Source organism: Cricetulus griseus, chromosome 5, assembly GCF_003668045.3.
Source record: "Cricetulus griseus strain 17A/GY chromosome 5, alternate assembly CriGri-PICRH-1.0, whole genome shotgun sequence".
NCBI lineage: Eukaryota > Metazoa > Chordata > Mammalia > Rodentia > Cricetidae > Cricetulus > Cricetulus griseus.
Genome location: NC_048598.1, coordinates 125,321,507 through 125,343,786, shown reverse-complemented (window position 1 = coordinate 125,343,786; position 22,280 = coordinate 125,321,507). Strand labels below are relative to the sequence as shown.

The 22,280-nt window shown below is 37.1% G+C and overlaps 1 protein-coding gene across 1 annotated transcript; it reads left to right on the top strand.

The window, feature by feature from the left end:
* The first annotated feature begins 1,637 nt into the window (after positions 1 to 1,637).
* Ccdc196 (coiled-coil domain containing 196) lies at positions 1,638 to 13,687 on the top strand. The gene is made up of 10 exons (XM_027418655.1): positions 1,638 to 1,684; positions 1,786 to 1,938; positions 3,108 to 3,204; positions 4,073 to 4,123; positions 5,317 to 5,398; positions 5,589 to 5,680; positions 6,155 to 6,214; positions 6,767 to 6,908; positions 13,223 to 13,278; positions 13,565 to 13,687. The coding sequence occupies exons 1-10, from the start codon at positions 1,638 to 1,640 to the stop codon at positions 13,685 to 13,687; spliced, it is 903 nt and encodes a 300-aa protein (XP_027274456.1).
* Positions 13,688 to 22,280: the final 8,593 nt, after the last annotated feature.

Below are 22,280 nucleotides of genomic sequence, written 5' to 3'. Positions count from 1 at the left end.
CTGTCACACACAACCTTCAAGTGACACGTGAAAACTTTAGGAAAAGTATTTGTAAAGATTGTCTTAAGAGAAACTTTGATGTAGAAGATACTTAGGGAAGGCTAGTATCCTATCTAACCCAGGGCAGATCCATAATTTGTGGCACTCTGATGATTTGGGAGAAGTCTCTTTACTTCTTGAAAGTGAAAGGCTCTTGTGATTAAGCTTCACACATACCAGCTTTAAAAAATATCTGGCCACTTAATTGGGGCATTAAGCAAACAGAACTGAACAAAATCTCACTAAATGTGAATGAACACATGCCATGAGCCAGACACATTATATATTTCAATCTCACAAGTTTATCAGGTCAATATTTCATAAAAGTGGAAACCTCATCAGGCTGAGAGAATTTAGAAACTTGCTCACAGGTGGCCCACTGCTCACAGCGAAACTGAGACCCAAACCAAGTTTTTGTATTTTTTTAATGAAATAGTTTGCCTTTCAAACTTCTCCAAAGATAAAGGACTGAAATTACTTTGGAGAAAATGCCTAGAAAAAGGCTAGAAATGGTCAACTGGTATTTGAAAAGGCATGTCTTAATTCACATCTGATATAGCCAAAAAAAGCGAATCCACAAAACTGTTTTCAAAGGGCACATTCAAAAATATATAATCCTTTGGACTATCTTCTACTTCCTAAATGACATAGATAAGAAAGTTGATCTTAAGAGTCCAAAAGATATGTGGCTCTTATTCATGTAAAATAACAGAGTCAAAATCAGTCTGTTGAGATGAGCTTAGGAAGTATAGCCTTCCAGATTAGAATCTGGCTGGGGAAGACTTCTGATAGTGTGGATCTTTCCAAACTCTATCATCTCCCTATGTGCCCACAATTCTTATCCCTTGACATTAGATCAAAGTTTTGTTCTGCATTGACTTGGGTTTGTTTTGAAGGACAGTCTTGCTACATAGCACAATGCTGACTTGAATTTCCAATATCTTTTTTCTCTGGCCCCCTCCCCAGTGCTGGGATTATAGGTGTGATTCACAACACCCAGTTGACATAATAGTTTTAAAGACTGGGAAAAATGACAATGGTTCATCTATTACTCCATTGCATTCATAGTTTTACCCGTTTAACCTCTGTACATTTTTAAATGTTGGTTAGAAGTATCTTTTCCTTTGCTAAATTCCCAGAAATAGGTGCTGGTATCTTTCTATCTTTTCCTCACTCACAGAATCCAGCATTTTGAGCAGACAGGCTTTCCACCGATGTTTGTTACCATGGTGTTGAGTTCTTTTTGATAAGTCACTATTTTCTAATCCATTGGTAGTTTTATAATGCAGGTATACTTGCTGTGATTCTATCTTATTCATTCAAAGATTTCCGAATAAAACTTGGGATTTGGATTTGGCTAGACCTAAAACAAGAATTAATCTTGTAGTTCAGTATTTTCAGTCATAAAGCAGCTACTGATGCTACTTAAAATATCTGCTGACTTTGTGGTCTTGGCGCTATTGTGACCTCAAGATGTAGCTAAAATCAGTCAATGCAACAGGAGCTTCAAGAACAGCAACACAAAATGATGTCTTAACTGGTTGGAAAAAGAAGGTACAGATTTTCAAGGCCTCTATCATTAGGAATTTCCCTTCAAGATGACAAGTGGCACAAACTCTTCGGGGTCTTGCTTTTCATCAAAAAAGTGAGTCTTTGATGGGGAAAGCCAAATGGCAGCTACCTAGGAGGGGAAAAGGGTCTTTATTTACCCAAGCTAAAGATAGATTATTTTATCTTTTCCCACAGAAATTCTAAAATAGATGACAACTACTTGAGGGAATTGAATGAAGACTTACAGTTAAGAAAGCAGGAACTTCTAGAGATGCTAAAACCTTTAGAAGATAAGAACACTCTCTTATTCCAGAAGCTAATGGGTAACTTGGAGGAAAAACAAAGAAGGTATGGGTCCCTACTCAGTATCCTAAAGATAGAAAGGCTGGAGAATGCAACCACCATAGATTAGTAATAAAATAGTTAAAAATAAACAAACCACTGATTTGTTTTTCTTTTTAAATTTGGACATTCAGTTCCAGTAGAATATATAAGAATTCATCACTACAAAAGCAAGGCACATAGGAATCCTTTAGTTTTTAAAATAAGTATGATTTGGTCCCCATCTCAAGAAGCTAGTTACCCTTCCAGTGCCCACCCAAGCAAGACACAGGTAAATGATTATTTATGTTGGTAGAATTATTTTAGGATAAACACTTGTTCCTTCTATACCAAGCAGAAGAGTGATGACTTTTTCTGAGCCTGGGTACTCTTTATGCTAGGGAGACATTCCTAGGCATCTGAGACCTTAAATCATTGTTAGAATAGCCATTGTTCTTAGGAACTACTAAGTCTCTGTTTCCTTTTTAATCATAGGAAATACCACTTCAGTTGATCTGCCTTCTTTCTACCCTTATCACAAGCCCTTAAGGAACTCAGACTTTAGGAGAACAAAAACCAACAAGAAGTGGTCAAACACCAGCTGTTAGTAAATCAGCAATATAGACCTCTGTTGGGGCAAAGGAGCATGTTACACATGGCATTCTACTCATATCCAGAGAGAAAAAGGACAATAACACAGACAGAAATTAATGATTGTCTTTAAACAGTATCCTTCTTATAGTCAGACTTGATACTGAATCAGAGCTGTATACTCACAGGGGTAGAAGGAAGTAGATTTATCCTATCTGTGAGATGGGGAATAATTCTAGAATTAATTTGAAAGATGTCAAGGTTTTCAATTCCTTCTATAGAGAGGCAGAAGTTCTTCTTCCCTCAAGTTATACAGTAAAACATTCTTTTTAGAGAATGGAAAGTAGTTTCACTGGCTGTTGGAGACCTACATTTTGAATATTAAAGAGCACAAAACTCACTACTGATCACTTACCTAGACCTAATGTCAATGAGGAATGGAATCATGCAAGTGACAGAGACTTTCAACATTAAGGACCGCTCTAATTCCTAGGATTTTAGCCCCTATTGAACTTGAATAGAAGAACACTTCCTGGCTGATTTCGGGTATTAAGTTTTGTTTTAAAGGGCATGTATATTTTATGATTTCTCTTTTTTTCTTCTAGTCTGCAGATCATGAGACAGATCATGTCAGGGAAGGGATGTGATGAATCTTCAGTCATGGAACTTATTAAGGAAGCAGAGGATATGAAACAGAACCTGGTGAGAGGTTGTTAGTAGATACTACAGGACATAGCTTCCTGAAGAAATCACTGTTGTCACCTATGGAAATAACAACTGCTCATCTCTAGCCTCTCATGCTCCAAACATGTGTATCTCTTTGATCTAGGAAATCCATGTTGATGCTAAGGAAGTCAGGCTGGATTTTGGAAAGAGCAAGGGCTAGCTAGCAAGATTCTACTTTTTTGACCTAAAAAAAAAGTTTCATTTAGTGATTAGTGAATATAAGCATATTAACTCTTATCATTTCTAAAGGATTAGAATATCTATCAAATTACAAGAATAAAGTTTGTTTTGAAATAGTCTTGGATCTTTTTGAAGTCAATAAACTTCTTTAAAAATTAAAAGTTAATGTTCTAAGCCCTCAAGTGACTGTTGTATGAGAACATCTTAAACCTTAAGAATTTATTTCTGATACATGACACAACAACCATAAAAGGTAATTGCTTAAAAAATAGCTTTTTCTACTTTTTTTTTTCTCCAGAGACAGGGTTTTTCTGATGTAGCCTTGGAGCCTGTCCTGGAACTAGCGATTGTAGACCAGGCTGGTCTCGAAATCACAGAGATCCACCTGCCTCCGCCTCCCAAATGCTGGGATTAAAGGCATGTGCCACCACCGCCTGGTACTGAAACAACTTTTTAACCACCACCACCACCGTCATCATCATTGTCATCATCATCAAAATCATCTTTTATGTTTCTGTATGAAATGCTAGGTCCATTTATTGTCTTCCTCTGTGGTTTACTGTGTCCACGAATCTCTTTCCTACCATTAATTAAACAGCTGCTTTTTCTAACTTTAACAGTCGGACAAACACATCTGTTTGTTTGGTTCTTCCTCTTCTAATAGGAAAAGAAAAACAAGATGCTTCGGAAGGAAATGGAGATGCTATGGAACAAGGTGTGCATCTAAGGATCTCTCAAAAGTATTGTCCTACAGATAATGCAAAGAACCTCTCACTGCTCCTCAGTTTTTCATGTCTCTGCTTCCAGCCATGTTCCATTTGCACAACAAAGTGATCTTTTAAAAACATTTAAAGTGTTTCATTCACCCTACTGTGACTTAATTGGTCTGTACCCACTTTTCCAGCCTCCTCTCTTAAAAATCCTCCCCTTCTTTCTCTTCCTTTCTTAACCTGTGACATACATTTTTATTAAAAATTTTTTCACATTTCAAATTGTCCACAATGTCTATAACATGGGCTTCTGAGTCAGAAATGACTTGGTTTTTAACTCCAGCTCCATGTGCTTCCCTAGACTGTTGCACAAAAATAAAGACCCAGAGACATATATTAGGGTTCAAGCTTCAAGCTGAAGATCAGAGAAGCAAAGCAGCCATGCCACTATCTCTTACCTCTACCTCAGCTGAAATAGCAATCCTGTCTCCACAAGCTCTCACCAAGCCTCAGACTGCTGCCTCTCCTCAGCGTGGCTGGAGACAATCCTGAGGCTGACTACTGAAGACCCTGCTCCTATCTTTTATATCTCTCTAGTGCTTGGGATTAAAGGTGTGTGATCCCAGGTGCTGAGATCACCTTTGTGTGAGCTGTTTCTTTTAGGGCTGGTTCAACTTCGTGTAGCCAGGGTGGCCTTGAACTAACAAGAGATCTGTATACCTCTTAATCCTGAGTCCTGGGATTAAAGGTGTGTGCCACCATTGCCCAGCTTCTATAGTAACTAGTATGGCTAATTTGCTATTTTGATCTCCAGTGGCTTTAATAAATAATAAACAATATCAATATATCACCTCATATGGCGATTAACAAGTGGTTTAACCTTTCAAATCTCAATTTCATCAGTGATGAAAAGGAAACAAAAATAGCCCCCAGAGTTGTGAAGATTAAAGAAGGAGGACTGTGATGTAGTAGTGAAAGTAAGTAATGAAATGAGAAGCTTAGCTGTCAGTGCTATATTATAAGGGTTCACTTAGTAGTTGTTATTATTAAAAGGAAGATTAAGGGACCATTTTGAATCCCTGTGGTAGGTATACAATTTCCATTTTGAGCCCTAAGAAGTTGCTGTCTGGCAGGAACCAAAAGCCTTGACTTCATAATTACCACTAATATAAAGCTTTGCCAAAACGTCTTTCCACAGACATTTGAGTCACAAGAGCTCCAAGATCAACAGAAAGCATTACCAACAAAGCCCAAGGCAGACTTGAAAGATGGAAAGGTGAGTGGACTTAGAATGTCATAAAAGTTGATGCCACAGTTGGAAACTACCCCTTAATAAACAGGGTTAATTTGGGGATCAGTACTTTTAGGGTACATTTGATTTCTGGTCTGCAAAGACACTGCATTTTCCCATCTGGAATGGTTTATTCCTTTAGCTCTCTCTATTCCTTTAGCTCTTGTGTTTCTTATCAGGCTCTGAAATCCCCTTTATGAAGGCTAAGAGTGAGCTAGAGATATCAGATGCAGAGGAAGTGGAGGATATGAGGAGGCTAGGAGCACAACCAGTCTGAACAGTAGTGGCTTTTGTGACTGATAAATTAATCAATACTCTGCTTAAGGTGTGGTATACTCCTACACTGATGCAAATTTTATAAGAAATAAAAGATGCTATATTTATGTCAGCACCACAGGTTTCTAGAAAATCACGTTAGCTTTCCTAAAATGAGAAAATCTATATCAACAATGACAAGTCCATATACACAAAGCACTTGTTAATTTATTGTGGAAATTTATTTAGAGATAATAATACATCTGTATCTCATCTTCCCAAAACAAATCATTAATAGAAAATGAACTGTTCACTCATCTCTTAGCTTTTAGAGAATGCATTACATAGGGAGGTCAACTTAAGAAATAAAAACCAACCTAACAGTGAATCTATGATACTATAATTTTGCTATAAGATTGTTGCAGGATATTGAGAAAACTGATTTTTATCTCAATTTACTTTGTCACCCAGAAGGTCTTTCTTCCACCAGGAAAAGCAACAGAGGAAAATAGAATGGGTCAAATATGAGGAACATCCCAACATCCTTCAGGTACTAAGGTTTTCCAAGGCTGAACATGGTATATATATATTTGTACAATGTCAAAGTTTTTAAGTTCATATTTGCTAAGGCCAATTTCCATATCCCCCACTGCCTGTTAAAAGAACTGGGTTTTGGGAGCGAAATGAAGTCACCTATCTCTCCATTTACCTTGAATAATTTGGAATAAATACTTCTTCCCATGTTTTTGATTTTGTACTACTTAAAATTGGGGGAAAATAACAAATATTATCTTCCTAACTCTAAAAGACAAAACATGAGTGCTTTATTTCTTAACACCTGTATAAAGAAACACAAGTAGCCAGACTGTGGTGGTGAACACCTTTAATCCCAGCACTCAGGAAACAGGCAGGGGGAATCTCTGTGAGTTTGAAGCCAGCCTGGTCTACACAGCAAGTTCCCAGACAAGTTCCAAAACTAGACAGAGAAACCCTATCATGAAAAAACAAAAACAAAAAAGAAAGAAAGAAAAGGAACACAGGTAATAGTAAATTTTGAAAAGTCAGTATTATGTGAATGTTTTTGAAAAATGTCCTCTTTCAGAATGGCTTTCATGGCAAAGTGATTGAGCTGAGAATTGAATCCTTGAGGAACTACCAGAAGGCCAATGACTTAAAATTATCACTGTACCTACAGCACAATTTTGAGCCAAAACAAGGAGTTTTCAATCTTCTGAGGCCTCAAGGTAGGTACAGTATCAGAGGTAAATAGTTGGAGGTTTTATTTTTGTCTGTTACACTGATTATTAACAATGAGCATCACAGTGCCTGGAACACGGTGTTAATTAAATGTGGCGTAGATACATTTTTTCACTATCATCATTAATAGTAGATTCAGTAGCTATTGTATTAAGATAAGGATTCTCTGTGGGAGAAATTAAGGTTTCCTTTATAAAGATAAATATACCATATCTTTGGTATATGTAGACAATAACAGTTGACGTTCAAAACAATTTACTTTATTTTCACTTTTACCCCATCTTAAGAACTAGAACTGGTCTCATAAATCATATTGGATAGACTGTTACTTCAAAGCTGAAGGTGTAGGAGATAATTGGCAAGGGCTCCAAGTTCAATAATTCAGATGTATTTCTGGGAATGTCAGTGATTTCCCCTAAAGACAGTATGGCATCATAGGAAATAATAGTATTTCATAGAAGTAAAATGATAGCTATGATGGGTAGGGAAACTTTTAAATTTCTTAAAGTTTCAAGGATCTATTAATCTGGTCTTATTTTTAAGAAGAGACATGCCATGAGAGATCCTACCTCAAGAGTGGCAATGCTTTACATCTATCTATCTATCTATCTATCTATCTATCTATCTATCTATCTGCATATATTTTTTCTCAGACTTAGTCCATAAATGGCTTGAATATCTGATAAAAATTCCACAATATGATTAAATAAATAGATGGGCAAGTGAAAAGAAAGGGAAGTTCTGTCAAAACATGATAATGTATGATAGAAATGGTAGTTAGAGGTAGGTTATAAATTTGGTTCTGGCCAGGCATTGGTGGCGCACGCCTTTAATGCCAGCACTTGGGAGGCAGAAGCAGGCAGATCTCTGTGAGTTTGAGGCCAGCCTGGTCTCCAGAGCGAGTGCCAGGACAGGCTCCAAAGTCACAGTGAAACCCTGTCTCGAAAAAAACAAAACAAATGAATGAATGAATAAATAAATAAATAAATAAATTTGGTTCTGAATTTGCCAGCAAACATAGATTGTCAATGTTCATAAGGTGACAACAAATGGGTTGATTAGGATTTTCATGTTACTGAAGCCTGAGAGTGATTTTTCCTGCAGACCTTCATAAAGAGGACAAGACTGTACTATGAAATGTTGACATCCTCAATAATATTCCCAAAATGAATCCAGAACCTAAATTCCCCAGACTGTGTCTTATCTGTTCCTCAATACAACATGTTAACAAGTCATTATTGTGACAGTTTTTAATTGGATGAAGCAACTTAGCATGTTTTGGTCCAGGCACATAGCACTCTATTGTCTTCAATAGGTAAAATTTGGGAAATCTAGAAAACTGGATGGACTACATGTCCCCAGGCAGAATTCCCCACATATTTTTCTTTCTACTAATAATTTGAGAAGAACTGGACAGCAGGAAATTGGAAAGAAAGAGCCTGGAGGCAGTAAGTCACTAATTCAGAAATTTAAAGACAAAGAAGTCGTTTGAGGAAAACAGACAGCTGTGTTTTTGACATTGGAAATTAGCCAAAGATCATCTCAAGGGATCCACAGAGTAAGGAAACAGTTCTTTAAATTCCAGATTTAAGTCAATCCCCCATTAGTGATTCCATTCAACCTGAGTGCCTCAGGAGACTCTTCTGTACACACTAACAGAACACTTAATCAGTTTGAACTGGGGCAGCCCAAAGATCCATGCTTTCTCTTCTCTTTCACTTCTAGCAAATGACATTACAGGGTTCTATAGTGCTCAGTCACTACTTATTATTGTAGGCACAGGCAGGAGCCATCCATCGGTCCCATGTTTTACTAACTGTGCATTTACTGAGCAAAGAGTACATGCCTACACATATTCAAAATTCTTGGTTTATTTGAGCCAAAATGGATCTGAAACCTAACAGTCATAGATTTTGGTTATTTATAAGCTCTATTTTTTATTATTAAAAAAAACTCAGAAGTGCTAGTTCTTGTGGTGGGCGTGATGGTTAGTTTTTTTGTCAACTTGACACAAGATAGAGTCATCAGGGAGAAGGAAACTTCAACTGAGAAAAATGTCTCCATTAGATTGGACAAGTCTTTTGGGGCATTTTCTTGATTAACAATTGAGTTGGGAAGGCCCAATTCTCTGTGGGTAGTGCTACCCCGGGGCAGAGTCTTGGGTTATATTAGAAAGTGAACTGAGCAAGCCAGTAAGCAACAGCCTTCCATGGTCTCTGCTTTCATTCCCGGCTCTAAGAACCTGCCCTGAACTCCTGCCCTGATTTCCCTTCATGATGGACTTGCAAGCCAAATAAACCCTTTCTTCCCCAAGTTGCTTTTGGTTAGAAGGTTTTCTCACAACAACAGAAAAACAAACTAAAATGGGAGAATTGTTAAAATAAACATACTATTATCAACAGTGGGGGAGTAGTGTGGTGGTATTATTGTTTCTCAGCTTCTTTAGTCTGTTGCTTATTATTTATTCATTTTTACTACTGAGGTTGATTTCATTTTCATACATGCATTTCTTGAAGAAAAAAAAAAGGTCAAAAACAAAACAAAACAGGATCTCACTCTGTAGCTCAAGCTGTCCTGGAACTTACTGTGTAGCCCATACTGACCTCAGACTTACAGTGATCCTTCTACTTCAGCCTCCTAAGAGCCACTATTACAGGCATGAGCTTCCATGATTAGGCGCAATATTCATATTACTAAATGACAAAACAGTATAGTTTTCACAAGTACATTTAATAATGAAACAAAAAAATTAATTCTAGAAAGATAGTCAAGCCTGGGGTCTACTTTATCATTATTGGAAAGTAAAACTAACAAGACAGATGGTTTAAGAGAAAGCAGGATCAACTTTGAACTTTCTCCTTGGTGCACTGGAAAGGGAATAACTGAGCTGGTGCAGAAGCACCTGTTTATAATCCCAGCATGTAGGACACAGGGGCATAAGGCACAAGAGGGCAAGGCCAACCTGGGTAGAGAATTTGTTTCAAAAATATTTTTCCCCACTGTGAGTTACAGGATTTAAAGAATGTTATAACACCTCTTAAATTTATTACAGGTTCACCTAAAATTAATTCACTACCAAACTTTGACAAGTTTTAATTTAATGTGAAAAGCCATGGCTCTAGGGTCATATAGATATGTGTTCCCTTACAAGACATGGACAAGTTTTCATTTCAACTTTTCTGTATCTAATATTTACAACCATCACATGTAACAGGAAACATTTAAAACTTCTCACTCTGTGTAGTCCTTATAATGATTCTGTAAGATCTGAAATATGGAACAAGAAGCAAACTCAGGGAAGTCAGGCTTCTGTGTCCCTAGGTAAAGCCGGGGTTCTGGACTGAACAATACAATGGCAGTGTTAAAGTTTGATTTCTTATTCCTCTTCCAGTCCTAAAAACTGTGATTGGAATACAAAGTTAGCTATTTATAGCATCATCCTCCCAATGAAGAATCATATTCCCTAAGGTTGTTTTTAGTGTGTTTACAAATGGGCTGGGAGGCCTGTAATTATGTATTTAGTCCGGTAGGTGGCACCAATCACACCTAAGCCAAGTCCATAAGAAATGGTAATTTAGGAAACCTGAAATGCTGTAGGAGGACTGGCTTTCTATTACCCTTAGGACAAAATGTGCCACATTTATAAACCAAATGAAAAACGAAGAAAAGAACCTATTGATGTTTTGTGTCATGCTATGTGGCACCAAGATGTATTACTGGCAGCCTTGGTTAAACATTAAACTCGGTGTTCTGTTGTAGAACTCTTAACTATTATTACGCCCCTCCCTGAACTATAGTTCACCCCATTCTAAAAAAGAAACAAGAAACAAAAGCAATTGCCTACTTCCTCCATAATTCTTGTCTAACACTTTTTCTCTCTGCCACAAATAAATCAGGCAATTAGGGCAATGAAGTAAAAATGGGTTGGGCTATTACACAAGGACTATTTGAAGGTTAAGTACTTAATAGCCCTCTTGGATGGAATTCTGGTTCCTCCAGTTTCAAAAGAATTGAATTGCTTAAACTTGTGTAGAGGAAGGGTGGCATGTCATTTTTCGACACACCTCCTAGGTTTACCAGGCAAACATGGGTCCTTCCTTTTCAGATATTTCCAAGTAGAAGGAAGTTTTGCTCCAATGGTCTTGGTCAAGAATCCCTCCTCCCCTGTTCATTGTGCAGTCTGGATGAGTTAATGGTGCCTTCTAATTTGTTGGCACATACTAGAGATTTTGATACAATTCAAGCAATCCCTATTTGGGGAATGCCCTAAAGCCTGGGACTCAGAATCACCAGAGTCTTAGCTCTGGATGTCATCTTATCTTCTATAAGAAAATGATTCTGTTTTCACTAAGGGATAAATCTCCCCCACACCCCCGAGATAGGTCAAAATCCAAGGAGTTTGTTTCTTATAATTTGGCTCAGGTTTGTGTCATCCCTCACTCCCTGACTTGTACTATGTCAAAACTGCAGCTTGTGGCTTTTGCTAATCACCTGTCTTAGAAAGCACGGGCACCGAGAAATCTATAAATTCACATGAATTTCCCATCACACCCGCTGGTGTTTAAAGAATTGAGGATTTGTCTTCAGTGATAACATAACTGTGATAAGCTATTTGAGTTTGACAGTCTTCTCCCACATCCTAAGCTCTTAGCATTTCTTTGAGCTTTCTGAGAAGAAATAGAAGGTTCTCCTTAGTAGAAGAACCTGAAGACTGGATGTAGATATTGTTCTACGTTTGTAAATTGACATGAAGCCCAGTGAAGTGGAAAATGAATATGCCTGAGAACTTATTTACTTACTAGCCCTCTGTTCTGAAAGCAAGTTCTTGCTCTCACCTTTAACCTTGACTTCACTAATTTCTCATTATGATGGCTAAAATTTCGGGCAGAGGCAGAAACCACAACTAGCTCAAATCTAGATCTTTCACAAAAAAGCACCTCTTAAATATTCTATAAGCTTTGAGGCAACCTGAACCTTTTAAAGCTGTGTTTGTGGTGTTAAAAGGTGATGAAACTTATTTGTAATTTCTTTTGTCTACCATAAAATTTTACAGAAGTTCAGACAGGGAGAATAGAGTCAGTATTTTCTAAACATGAATTTAGAAAAAAAATTTAAAAAGTAAACTGCACCCTTATCAAGACAGTTTTAATGGGTGACAATGACTCAATATGTTCACAGGTTGCTCGGGAGAGGAACAGGATGTTTTCGTTTTTTTTTTAAAGAGATAGATTTGAATTCAGCTAAGCAATGAATAATTATTATCAGTGTCTCAACTTTTGTATGGAATATTTAGCAATATTCAAACTTATCAGGGTTCCTCCAGTTTACACCTAGCCTAGACATGCTTACTATAGAGCACCCTCCATTTCTCTTTCCTACCTACCATTTCAGCCTGCATCTATCACTCCCCCTGCTTCTTCTCTTTCTAAACCCCCACTTTTATACTTTGCTTGTTCTTTACCATACTAGTATTCTTGTGGAATACATGTCTGGGTTATCATAGTGTATATATGTACATGGGCTTGGTTTATCATCTCACTTCTTTTAAATGTTAGAGGTTCATTTTTGTAGACTCTCAATTTTTTGTTTACAAGTAATTCTCAAATGAGTTTTCTTACTATAGAACATAAGCTTTCAATAGAGAAAAGGCCTACTACCCCAACTTTAAAATATCATTTTCTAAAACAACAATTTTGTGATATTTTTGTTAATGACAAAATAAAGCTTTCCTGAAGATCAGAGTGCAAAGCTCGATGCACTAGCTAGCCATATAGGCCAGGTAGTGCTGGCACGTACCTTTAATCCCAGCACTTGAGAGACAGGCAGACAGATCTCTGTTAGTTCAAGGCCACCCTGAGCTACACAAAAGTGATCCAATCTAAAAGAGAAACAGAGGTCACACAAAGGTGATCTCAGCAGTTGGGATTCTAAGCCTTTAATCCCAGCACGAACAAGGAATATAAGGTGGGAGGAGACAGGAGCTCAGTGCAATCTGAGGTTTGGTGGAGACAGATGCAGTCTGGATATGCAGTCTGAGGAGCAGTGCAGTCTAGAGATGCAATCTGAGGACAGGATCACCCTTTAGGTCTGAGCATTGGTAGAGATGAGAACTCTCTAGTGGCTGGCCGCTTTGCTTCTCTGATCTTCAGCTTTAGCCCCAATATCCGTCTCTGGGTTTTTATTACTCATGCTACACAACTTGAAAATTCATATTAATGCTATTATTAGTCCTACAGTTATACAATTAAGTAATGCCACAATGAATGTTAGTAACCCTAGTTTTCCAATTGTTTTCTATCAGGTAAAATGGGTACAACTATGGAGAGAGCAACAACCAACAGAAATGAAACCAACATGGTGAGAGAACAGCTTTCCAAAAAAAAAAAAAAAAAAAAAGTTCAAATTTTAAAAGGCTTGGATAATGGGTATAGATTTTTTGTGGTACATTTCTTTATTTATACATTTATTGATCTACTTTTGCCATGCTGAGAATCCAACCCATGGCTGTGTGTATGATAGCCAAGAGCTCGATCATAAGGCCAGCCCTGCAATGCATTTAAAATGCATTCTAATTTATTATTTTTTTAGATTTTCAAAACACTCATTTTAGCTTTTTTCCTCTTCTCGTTCCTCTATTTTAAAGAGTATCCCAAGATCAAAGAACTGCACAGAACAACAAGAAGGAAGTAGAGAAAGTCAGTCTGATGATGTAGGAGAGAGGCTCTTTTTTCTGAGGTCAATGTCAGATGAAGCTCTGAAGGATTAGAAGGCATTCGCTCCATTTGCTTTGGACAGACTTAAAGACTAGGTACAGCCATTTCTGTTAATTAAAATCTCTCAAACCTTTATTTTAGTTCTGTTTCCCCACTCTACCACGAAGGTGTGGGGTATGTTGCACATTTTGGCCCTAAGCATGTTGGGACTTCAGTCATTTAGGTATTGCAAATAGCCTCTAATAATGTTGGTAAATTTTGGACAAAATGACTGGATTTAAATCACATTGGTTATAGCTAAGTTCATAGAAAGACATTTTCTACTTTTGAAGTATTTAATTCATTGCTGACAAGTAAGTTTTAGATGAAAAATAAACTATATTCCCTACTTGGCTCTTACTGTCTCACATACTGCTTTGTGGGTTCTGTTTCCTTGTTACCTAGTCTTTGCATATCTTGTACTCTCCAGTATTATGTTTTTAGTTTAGGCCTCCTTTTCTGCCTGAGTTACCATAGTCTATTAATTGGCTTTCCTGTTTCCAGGCTCTCTAATCCATCCTTCACAATACCACAGAAACTTTTTTTTTTCTGAAAGAGAGATGAGAGGTCACTCCCCACCACTTTTGTTATGAAGTCCAAATCCTTCACACACAATTGATCTGCCTCCTGCCTAGCTCTCCAATCTCATCTTTCACAGTTTTCCTTTCCTCACAATCTTAGAGTAAGCTCTACAGAACTATTTCCAGTTTCCCCCATGGATCATGACTTCTAGGTACAAAACTGAAAAGATTCTTTTCTCTTTCTCTTCTTGACAATTCCCCATTTTTCTTGTATCTCTGTGTGAGTGTGCACATGTGCTGTGGTATACATGTAGAGGTCAGAGGTCAACCTTCCATCTTGTTTGAGAAGGCTCTATTCACCACTGATGCAGAAACAAGACTAATTGGTCTGAGAGCTTCTGGGCAATTCTCCTTTTTCCACTTTTCACTTTGCTGTAGGAGTGCTTGGAACAGAGATACACACTACCACATCTGGCTTTTCATGGGTTCTGGGAAATTTTTATTTTTTTAAGATGATTTTTATTACTTTAAATATGTATCGTGTGTGTGTGTGTGTGTGTGTGTGTGTGTGTGTGTGTGTGTGTGTGTGTGTTGGAGTTACAAGTGATTATGAACCATCTGATGTGGGTGTTTGGAACCAGAACTTAGGTACCCTCTGGAAGAGTTGTATACACTCAGTACCTCTCTCCAACTGCCTTTAAAATGTTACAGATAACTAATGACTGCTGGGAAAAGGAAAATTAGTCTCTCTCAGGGACAAGCACACTTATTGGATGTTAATGAAGAGGGGTCAGCCTTGAAACCACATATACAAAAACAACAAAAGCAGACTCAGCAAGTTATATTTATGTATTTGTGCATACACACATATGTATTAAACAATGATAATCAAAGAAAAACGACTATCAGATTAAGAATGGGGGATACATGGAGGGGCTAGAAGATAGGTACTTGAAGGGGCTAGAGTGAGGAAAGGAAGGCAGAAAATTGACATAATTCTATGTCAATTAAAAACATGTTAAAATTAATTTTAAAAATAAAATTTAAAAATATTAGTACATATTTGCACAGTGATGGGTTTTATCACAGCATGTTCATACATCAATACAAAGTACTTTGATCATATTAACCCCCTCAACAAAATTCTTATCCTTTACAGTCCAGCTTATTTCACTTAAAAGTGATCTAGATCTATTGTTATATCTACTTTCCTTCAAATGACAACTTAATTTTTTATGATTGAATAATCCTCCACATATATACACATGTTCTTTACCCATTTGTCCACCACTGGGCCTCTAGGCTGATTTTATAATTTAGCTATTATAGTGTTGTAATAGACATAAATGTGCAGGTATTTCTACTCTATATTGATTCTGAGTCCTCTGCATATAGTCAGGAGTAGTATATAATAGGATCATGTGGTAGCCTTATTCTTAGTTAAATAAAAAGCTATTGTTTAGTGTGTGTATGGATGATAAGTGAGGGGAGGGAATGTAGGCCATGGCACATGTGTGAAGGTCAAAGGAAAAGCTTAATGGAACAGGGGTCTCTCCTTCTACCTTTAGGTGGGTTCCCAGGGTGGAACTCTGGCCATCAAACACATGAAAACCGATTTTACTTGCTGAGTCATCTTACTTAACTTTATGCTTAGGTTTTTTTTTTTTTTGTGGAATTTCCATATTGTTTCCAAAGTGGCTGACAATTTACTTCCCTACACATAAGGGTTGTATTTTCCCCTTATTGGCAGCATTTGTTTTCTTAATGAAAGTTATTCTGACTGGACTGAGATGGAATCTCAGTGTGGTTTTAATCTGATTTCATTTATAGTCAAGGAATTGAGGTGTTTCCTCCACCACTATATACTTATTGGCTACTTGTACTTATTTTGAGAACTATTTTTTTAAATTCACTCACATACTGATTGAATTATCTTTTTCCTTTTATCGAAAATAGATTTTAAAATTAATTTTAGTGCTTAACTTTTTGAGTTCTTTGCATTTCTGAATATTGATATCATATCAAATACCATCAAAATTCCAGACAAATTCTTCACAAAACTAGAAAAAAAATCATGAAATTCAAGTAAAAACACAAAAGACTCTGAATCACCAAAGCACTTCTGAGCAAAAGGAGCAATGCTGGAAGTAACACCATATCTGATTTTTGAAGCCATAGTAACAAAACAATATTGTACAGTCACAGAAATAGTCACGGAGACCAATAGAACAGACCAGAGGACTCAGAAAGAAACCCAAATAACTACAGTCACTGATTCTTAACAATAGCATACACTAGACAGAAGACACTCTCACAAAAGGGACTATGAAGACAAGCTATCCACATGTAGAAGACTGAAACTAGACCCTTTCCTCTCTATTCTCTGTATAAAAATCAATTCAAAGTGTGTCAAAGTTCTTAATGAAAGATGAAAGATTAACATGCTAGAAGAAATTATATGGAAAACACAAGACAGAAACAAAGGCAAAGGCTTTTGGAATAGGTTTCAATAACTCAGGACAAAATAGAAAGAATTGACAAATGGGATTCAATCAAATAAAAAAAGCTTCTACACAGCAAAGGAAACAATTACTGGGGTAAAGAAGACAGCCTGATGACGGAAGAAAGGTAGATTTTCTTAAAAACAATTTCGGATGTGTGGTGTGTTGAAGAGGTCAGTTACAGTTCTCTTTTCCCACCATGTGTCTTTGGGACCAAACTCTGGTTGTCAGGTTTGGGAGCAAGTGCCAAGCCATCTCACTGAACCCTGGGAGATTTTTTGAAAAAGTATACTGGAAAAGTTTTATGAATTTTATAGAATATTAGCACTTTAAGTATAAAGTACCTTCACTTTAAAAAAAAACTGAACTTCATGTACATTGAAACGGTGTCCAAAGACCTATTGTTAATCAAGCCAGAGCTGGTTACCAGGTGTAAATATCATTACTGCCAGCTCATACTTCAGCCTAACTCTCATCTTTCCCCTCTGACTGTAAAAACAAGTCTCCAAAGCCCTAAGACAATTAGTTTCATTTTCTGCCAACTGAGTTAGCTGAGTATATAATCCACATTCTGTTTTAAGAAAAACCATGTTTTAACTTAGACCCTGAGAGACTCTGGCAGACCCGAGATTTTCGAAACCAATTTCATTAGACAGAGCAATGAGAACAAAAGACAATAATATAAAATTTAATTACTACTGACTACCCTCAACTTTTCATTTAAACTAAGAGCCTTATACTCCTAATTTTAACAGTATTAAAAGAGTACTCTTTGAGTACCTTTAAAAATTATTTTTACTACTATAATGGATTGAGATTATGAATGCCTACTGTTTTGTTAATTAAAGTATGAAATAATCTGTTTTGTTTGCTAGCAGAGGTTTTCATTTTCATTAGAATTAAGTGCCATTCTTGGGAAAAAAAACAAAAAAAAAAAAAGAAAAAAAAAGAGAAAGAAGTAAGTCCTGCTCTGCTGGGTATGGTGGTACACACCTGTTAGACCCAGAACTACTTAAGGATACAGAAGCAAGAGGGTCATGAGTTCAAAGTTAACCTGAGCTATACTGAGACCCTGTCTCATTATCCCCAAAGTAGTGAACTTACAAGTTCATTATCACTCAGACACATCAACTTTCCTTTAAATGACCCCAAAATTTCATTTTCTTTTCAGTTTGTCTTTTATTCTACTTCATTGAAAAAAATTCACATTGGCCTCTGACTTTCCCATGGCAATATAAAATCATCTCCTAGACTGACTGGCTGCTTACCAAATAGTGTCAACACTTTGATAAATCAAGGACAAGGTTCTCAGCTTTATGGACACAAGTAAATTTGTTTGGTTAACCTACCCAAAAGATTATCAACTTATTCAAGCTACTAAAACTCTTGAGATTAAATGATAAACCAAATATCAACTTAAAATACAGAGAAGATAAACACTGTAATTCCAGCACTCAGGAAGTAGAGGGTGGAGGATCAGAAGTTCAAGGTCATCCTCAACTACACAGTGAGTTTGAGGCCAGCCTGGGATATATACCACTCAAAAGAAAATAAACAGTAAAACCACAGAGAGGTATATCCTCCAACTGAGTTAGAGTCCATCTATACTTAAGGTATTCTTATCTCTTATTCAGATTATGGGGAACTGAATTGGTATGCAGGGGAGTATTTGTTTGAAATATGATTAGTCTTATTTGTACCCAATTTATAATGTTTCTTTGATAATAAACTCCTAATACCCTTGACTGTACTTAATTTAAAAATACTTTAAAATTGAAATATCATTAGTCTTATTTGTACCCAATTTACGTTTCTTTGATAATAAAATCCTAATACCCTTGACTGTACTTAATTTAAAAATACTTCAAAATTTTTTATTTGTGCATGTGTATGCTACATGTGTGCCCACAGAGGGTAGAAGGGGTTGTGGGATACCCTAGAAATGGAGCTACAGGTGTTTGCCTGATGTAGGTGCTGAAAACCAAATTTAAGACTTCAGTAGTGTTCTTAACTGCTGAGTCATCTCCAGCCCCAAGAGCTTTTTTTTTTTTTTTTTTTTAATTTCAAGGCCAGCTGAGGAAAAACCTGTTCTATCAGCAATACATTTATGAAGCACCTCTTCAGGAGATACTATTCACCTAATATCTCATTTTTAGTGTCTTGACTTCCTATATTTGCTAACATTTCACCTCCCAAATTGCCTTTTGCAATGACCATAAAGTGACTAGTAATGTTTACCCCACTTTCCTACATGAAACAAGGCCAAAAATAGAACTACAATCATCAGAGGGAAGGTGACAGTGTATAACATTTAATTTTTTTCACTCATATCTAGGCATAAACTCTACTTTCAGCATTAAGTAAATTATAACCACTGTGACCCACATCTCATTTCAAAGGTAAGAATTTGTAATCTGTTGCATCCCAGGCAAACATCTAACAGCCTCTCTGGCACCTTAGGAGGAGCCTGAATTGCTTCCAATTCAAAGTCCCTATTGCTTCATATGCCCTTTATTTGTTATCAAAGATTAGGGAATGGAAAGAAAACAAAGTTCTGGGTTTGAAAAGAAGACTTGCCCTACAACCAATCAATTATACATCAAGAAGACATGCAGGCAGATAAAAACACAATTTTTATTTGACTGTTCTTTTATGGGAAGGTGGGGTGGGCAGAGCCTCTCACCTCACGAAGGCCTGGAAACAGAATGACCGTGCTAGTTGCTTTTCTCCCTTATTACTATCCTGGCCTCTGTCCGCCTATGAGATAGAGATGGTGTAGCTCACATTTAGAGTGGGGCCTTACCTCCCTTAGGAAATCTATGGAAATGCTGGAACTCATCCAGAGGTGTTTTACATTTTCCTAGGTACTTCTTGATGCAATCAAAGTGACAGTAAGATTAGCTACCATACTTGTAAAATGAAAATTTTAAAACAACTGAAATATCCATCTTCTTTGCTTCTTTTACAAATTCAGCTATGCTCCCTAACTTTTAAAACTTTTTCTTGCCAGGTGGTGATAGTGCACGTCTTTAATCCCAGCATCTTGGGGGGGGGGTGAGGCAGGTAGATCTCTGTGAGTTAAGAGGTCAGCCTGGTCTACAGAGATAGTTCCAGTACATATAGCCTAGGCTACACAGTGAAACCTTATCTAGAACCCTCCTCCAGGAAACAAAACAAAACAAAACAAAATCCTTTTCTTAAGCTTCATTTTTAAGAAAAAAAAAGCACAATATAGACATTCTATAAACCACATTTCCTCCAGTTATCAATCACTGGGTAGAAAATAAGATTAGACTAAAATATTTTTATACATCACTTTTTAACTCTAAATTTTTATTTTCATGTGTATGTGCTTGCCTACATGCATGTTTGTATACCATATGCATATCTGTGCACAGGCAGGGGCCAAAGAGGACACCATATCTCTTGGAACTGGAGGTATAGATGTTTGTGAGCTGCTATGTGGGTGCCGGAATTGAACCTGGGTCCTCTGAAAGAGCAGCCAGTGTTCTTAAGCACTGATCTACTTCTTTTGAGGCAAGAGTTTTATAGAGAAATATCTTTTTCCATAACATTAGATGTAAAGCTGTCTGTTAGGAAACTAATGAATGATGTAAGGAAAGCATGATACTTTTGAATTGAAGAAAGTTAGCTTGAACATGACCCATGAAAGTTTTCACACTTAGAACTGTGCTTTTTTTTTTTTAAAAAAAAAACAAACTTATATATAGATTGAATCCTCAATAAATGAAGGCATTATAGACAGAACCCTTTAAGAAATCAGAAATAACTGGACATCAGCAAGATGGCTAACTGCAGGTTCCTAATGCCTTTGCTCCCCACCAAAAAAGGACCACAGCATAAACAACAATTTAGAGGATAGAATATGCAAGGTAAAGTACTGAATTCTAGCAGTTTTCAGTATTTAGGTGGGTACATAATGGAACAGGAAGACTAAGGATGATCCTATAGGATAGAATGAAATATCCTTTCTCTGCCATATTGTATTCTATGAAGAGAGACTTCCAATACAAACGAGGTATCTAGGAAGCCCATAATGGCACCCCATTAACACCGTAGTAGACACCTATAGTCTGTACTGTTGGAGAAATCTTATAGTTTTGACAGGTCCTGGGCCCTATTTAGAGAGGTGCCTGGAACTTACATTACCCAAGAAGGAATCTAGGTTTTCTGCCACTGCTACCATACTTTTGCTTCTTAACCCACCATCTTGACACTGAATGCATCAGTTTAGCATATTTTTCTGACAACCAGTACTTACTGTCTACCTTCCATTATACCAAATTAAACTTCACACATGTTAAAATACCTTTCTCACTAAAGACCCAATATATATCCCTACCCCCTGGAACAAACTGTTTAGGAGGCACTCCACCAACCATGGCCTGTCGTAGCCCAGGTCCAGCACTCCAGCACTGGTTCACATTGTACTGTGTCCAAAAGAAACTAGTTCTTGGCAGTCATGAGCAGCAGAAGAACTGAATCCAGACTAGCCACACACAAAATGGGCATACCTAACAGTCAAGTTCACTACTTCCAAGGAAAACTCACCCAGAGCTGGCAAACGAGTATGACAAATTTCCACAGCTTAGACCACTACAGCATTTTCACAAACATTTAATGTTCAACATAGCTGAAAAATGCTGCATAGAGACTACTCTGCTGCACATACTTCAAACCAATGCCAGCACACACTACTTAATTGATATCCCCCAAATGGCGGGAGTCATGTGACTTCTTTGGAGCACAAGGCCTGAGAATAGCAGGCCCTGGAGACCCTGACCCATTCAGCAAAGACCTATGGACAGTTTGCTGCATAATTCTGGGCATGACCCTGGGAGCATATGTGCTACCTGTTCTCCTTGCTTTCACCATGTTAGCCTATTGTGAATGAGTCATAGTAGATCATAAAGTTTAATATTGCATATTTGCATAACTGTTCTGGAAAGAATGAGTTTAACAACAATGGAGAAATGCTAATAAATAGATAATATCAGCAGTTAATAGGAATAGTCTAGAGCCTTGAAATGAAGTAGAATCATAGAAATCCACAGTTCTCTCATTTCTAATAACTTTGCCAATACCCCAAAAACTTAAGGGAGAAGGACATAAGAATGGTTGGATGACCAGTCAACTATTACGTTTTCAAGTTATGTTGCTTATAGGATAAATGGGAAAACCTAGTATATCCCCAGAGCAAATGGAGTAGTACAGAAAGTAGAATGAATTGATCCAGCTTTGGCTGTTGAGTTGATTGTGAGAACCCAGACCCTACCATATATATATATTTACCCTTAGATATAAAACTGTCTCTCTCTCATCCTGCATGACACTGTAACTCCAAATGCTGTCAACTAGGCACATTGCTCTACTTGTGGTGTATCTAGTTAGAAAACTTCCTTTATAGCTTTCAAGACTGCTTATGCTTCTGCCAGTAGAGATATAGATTAAAAAAATGCAATGGATAGTGGTGGGAAAGTTGGGGGATGGTAGGGAAAAGAAGGAAGGAACAAACTGGTAATTATTGTAGTCATTTTTAGAAGTACAAGCTGATTACAAAACTG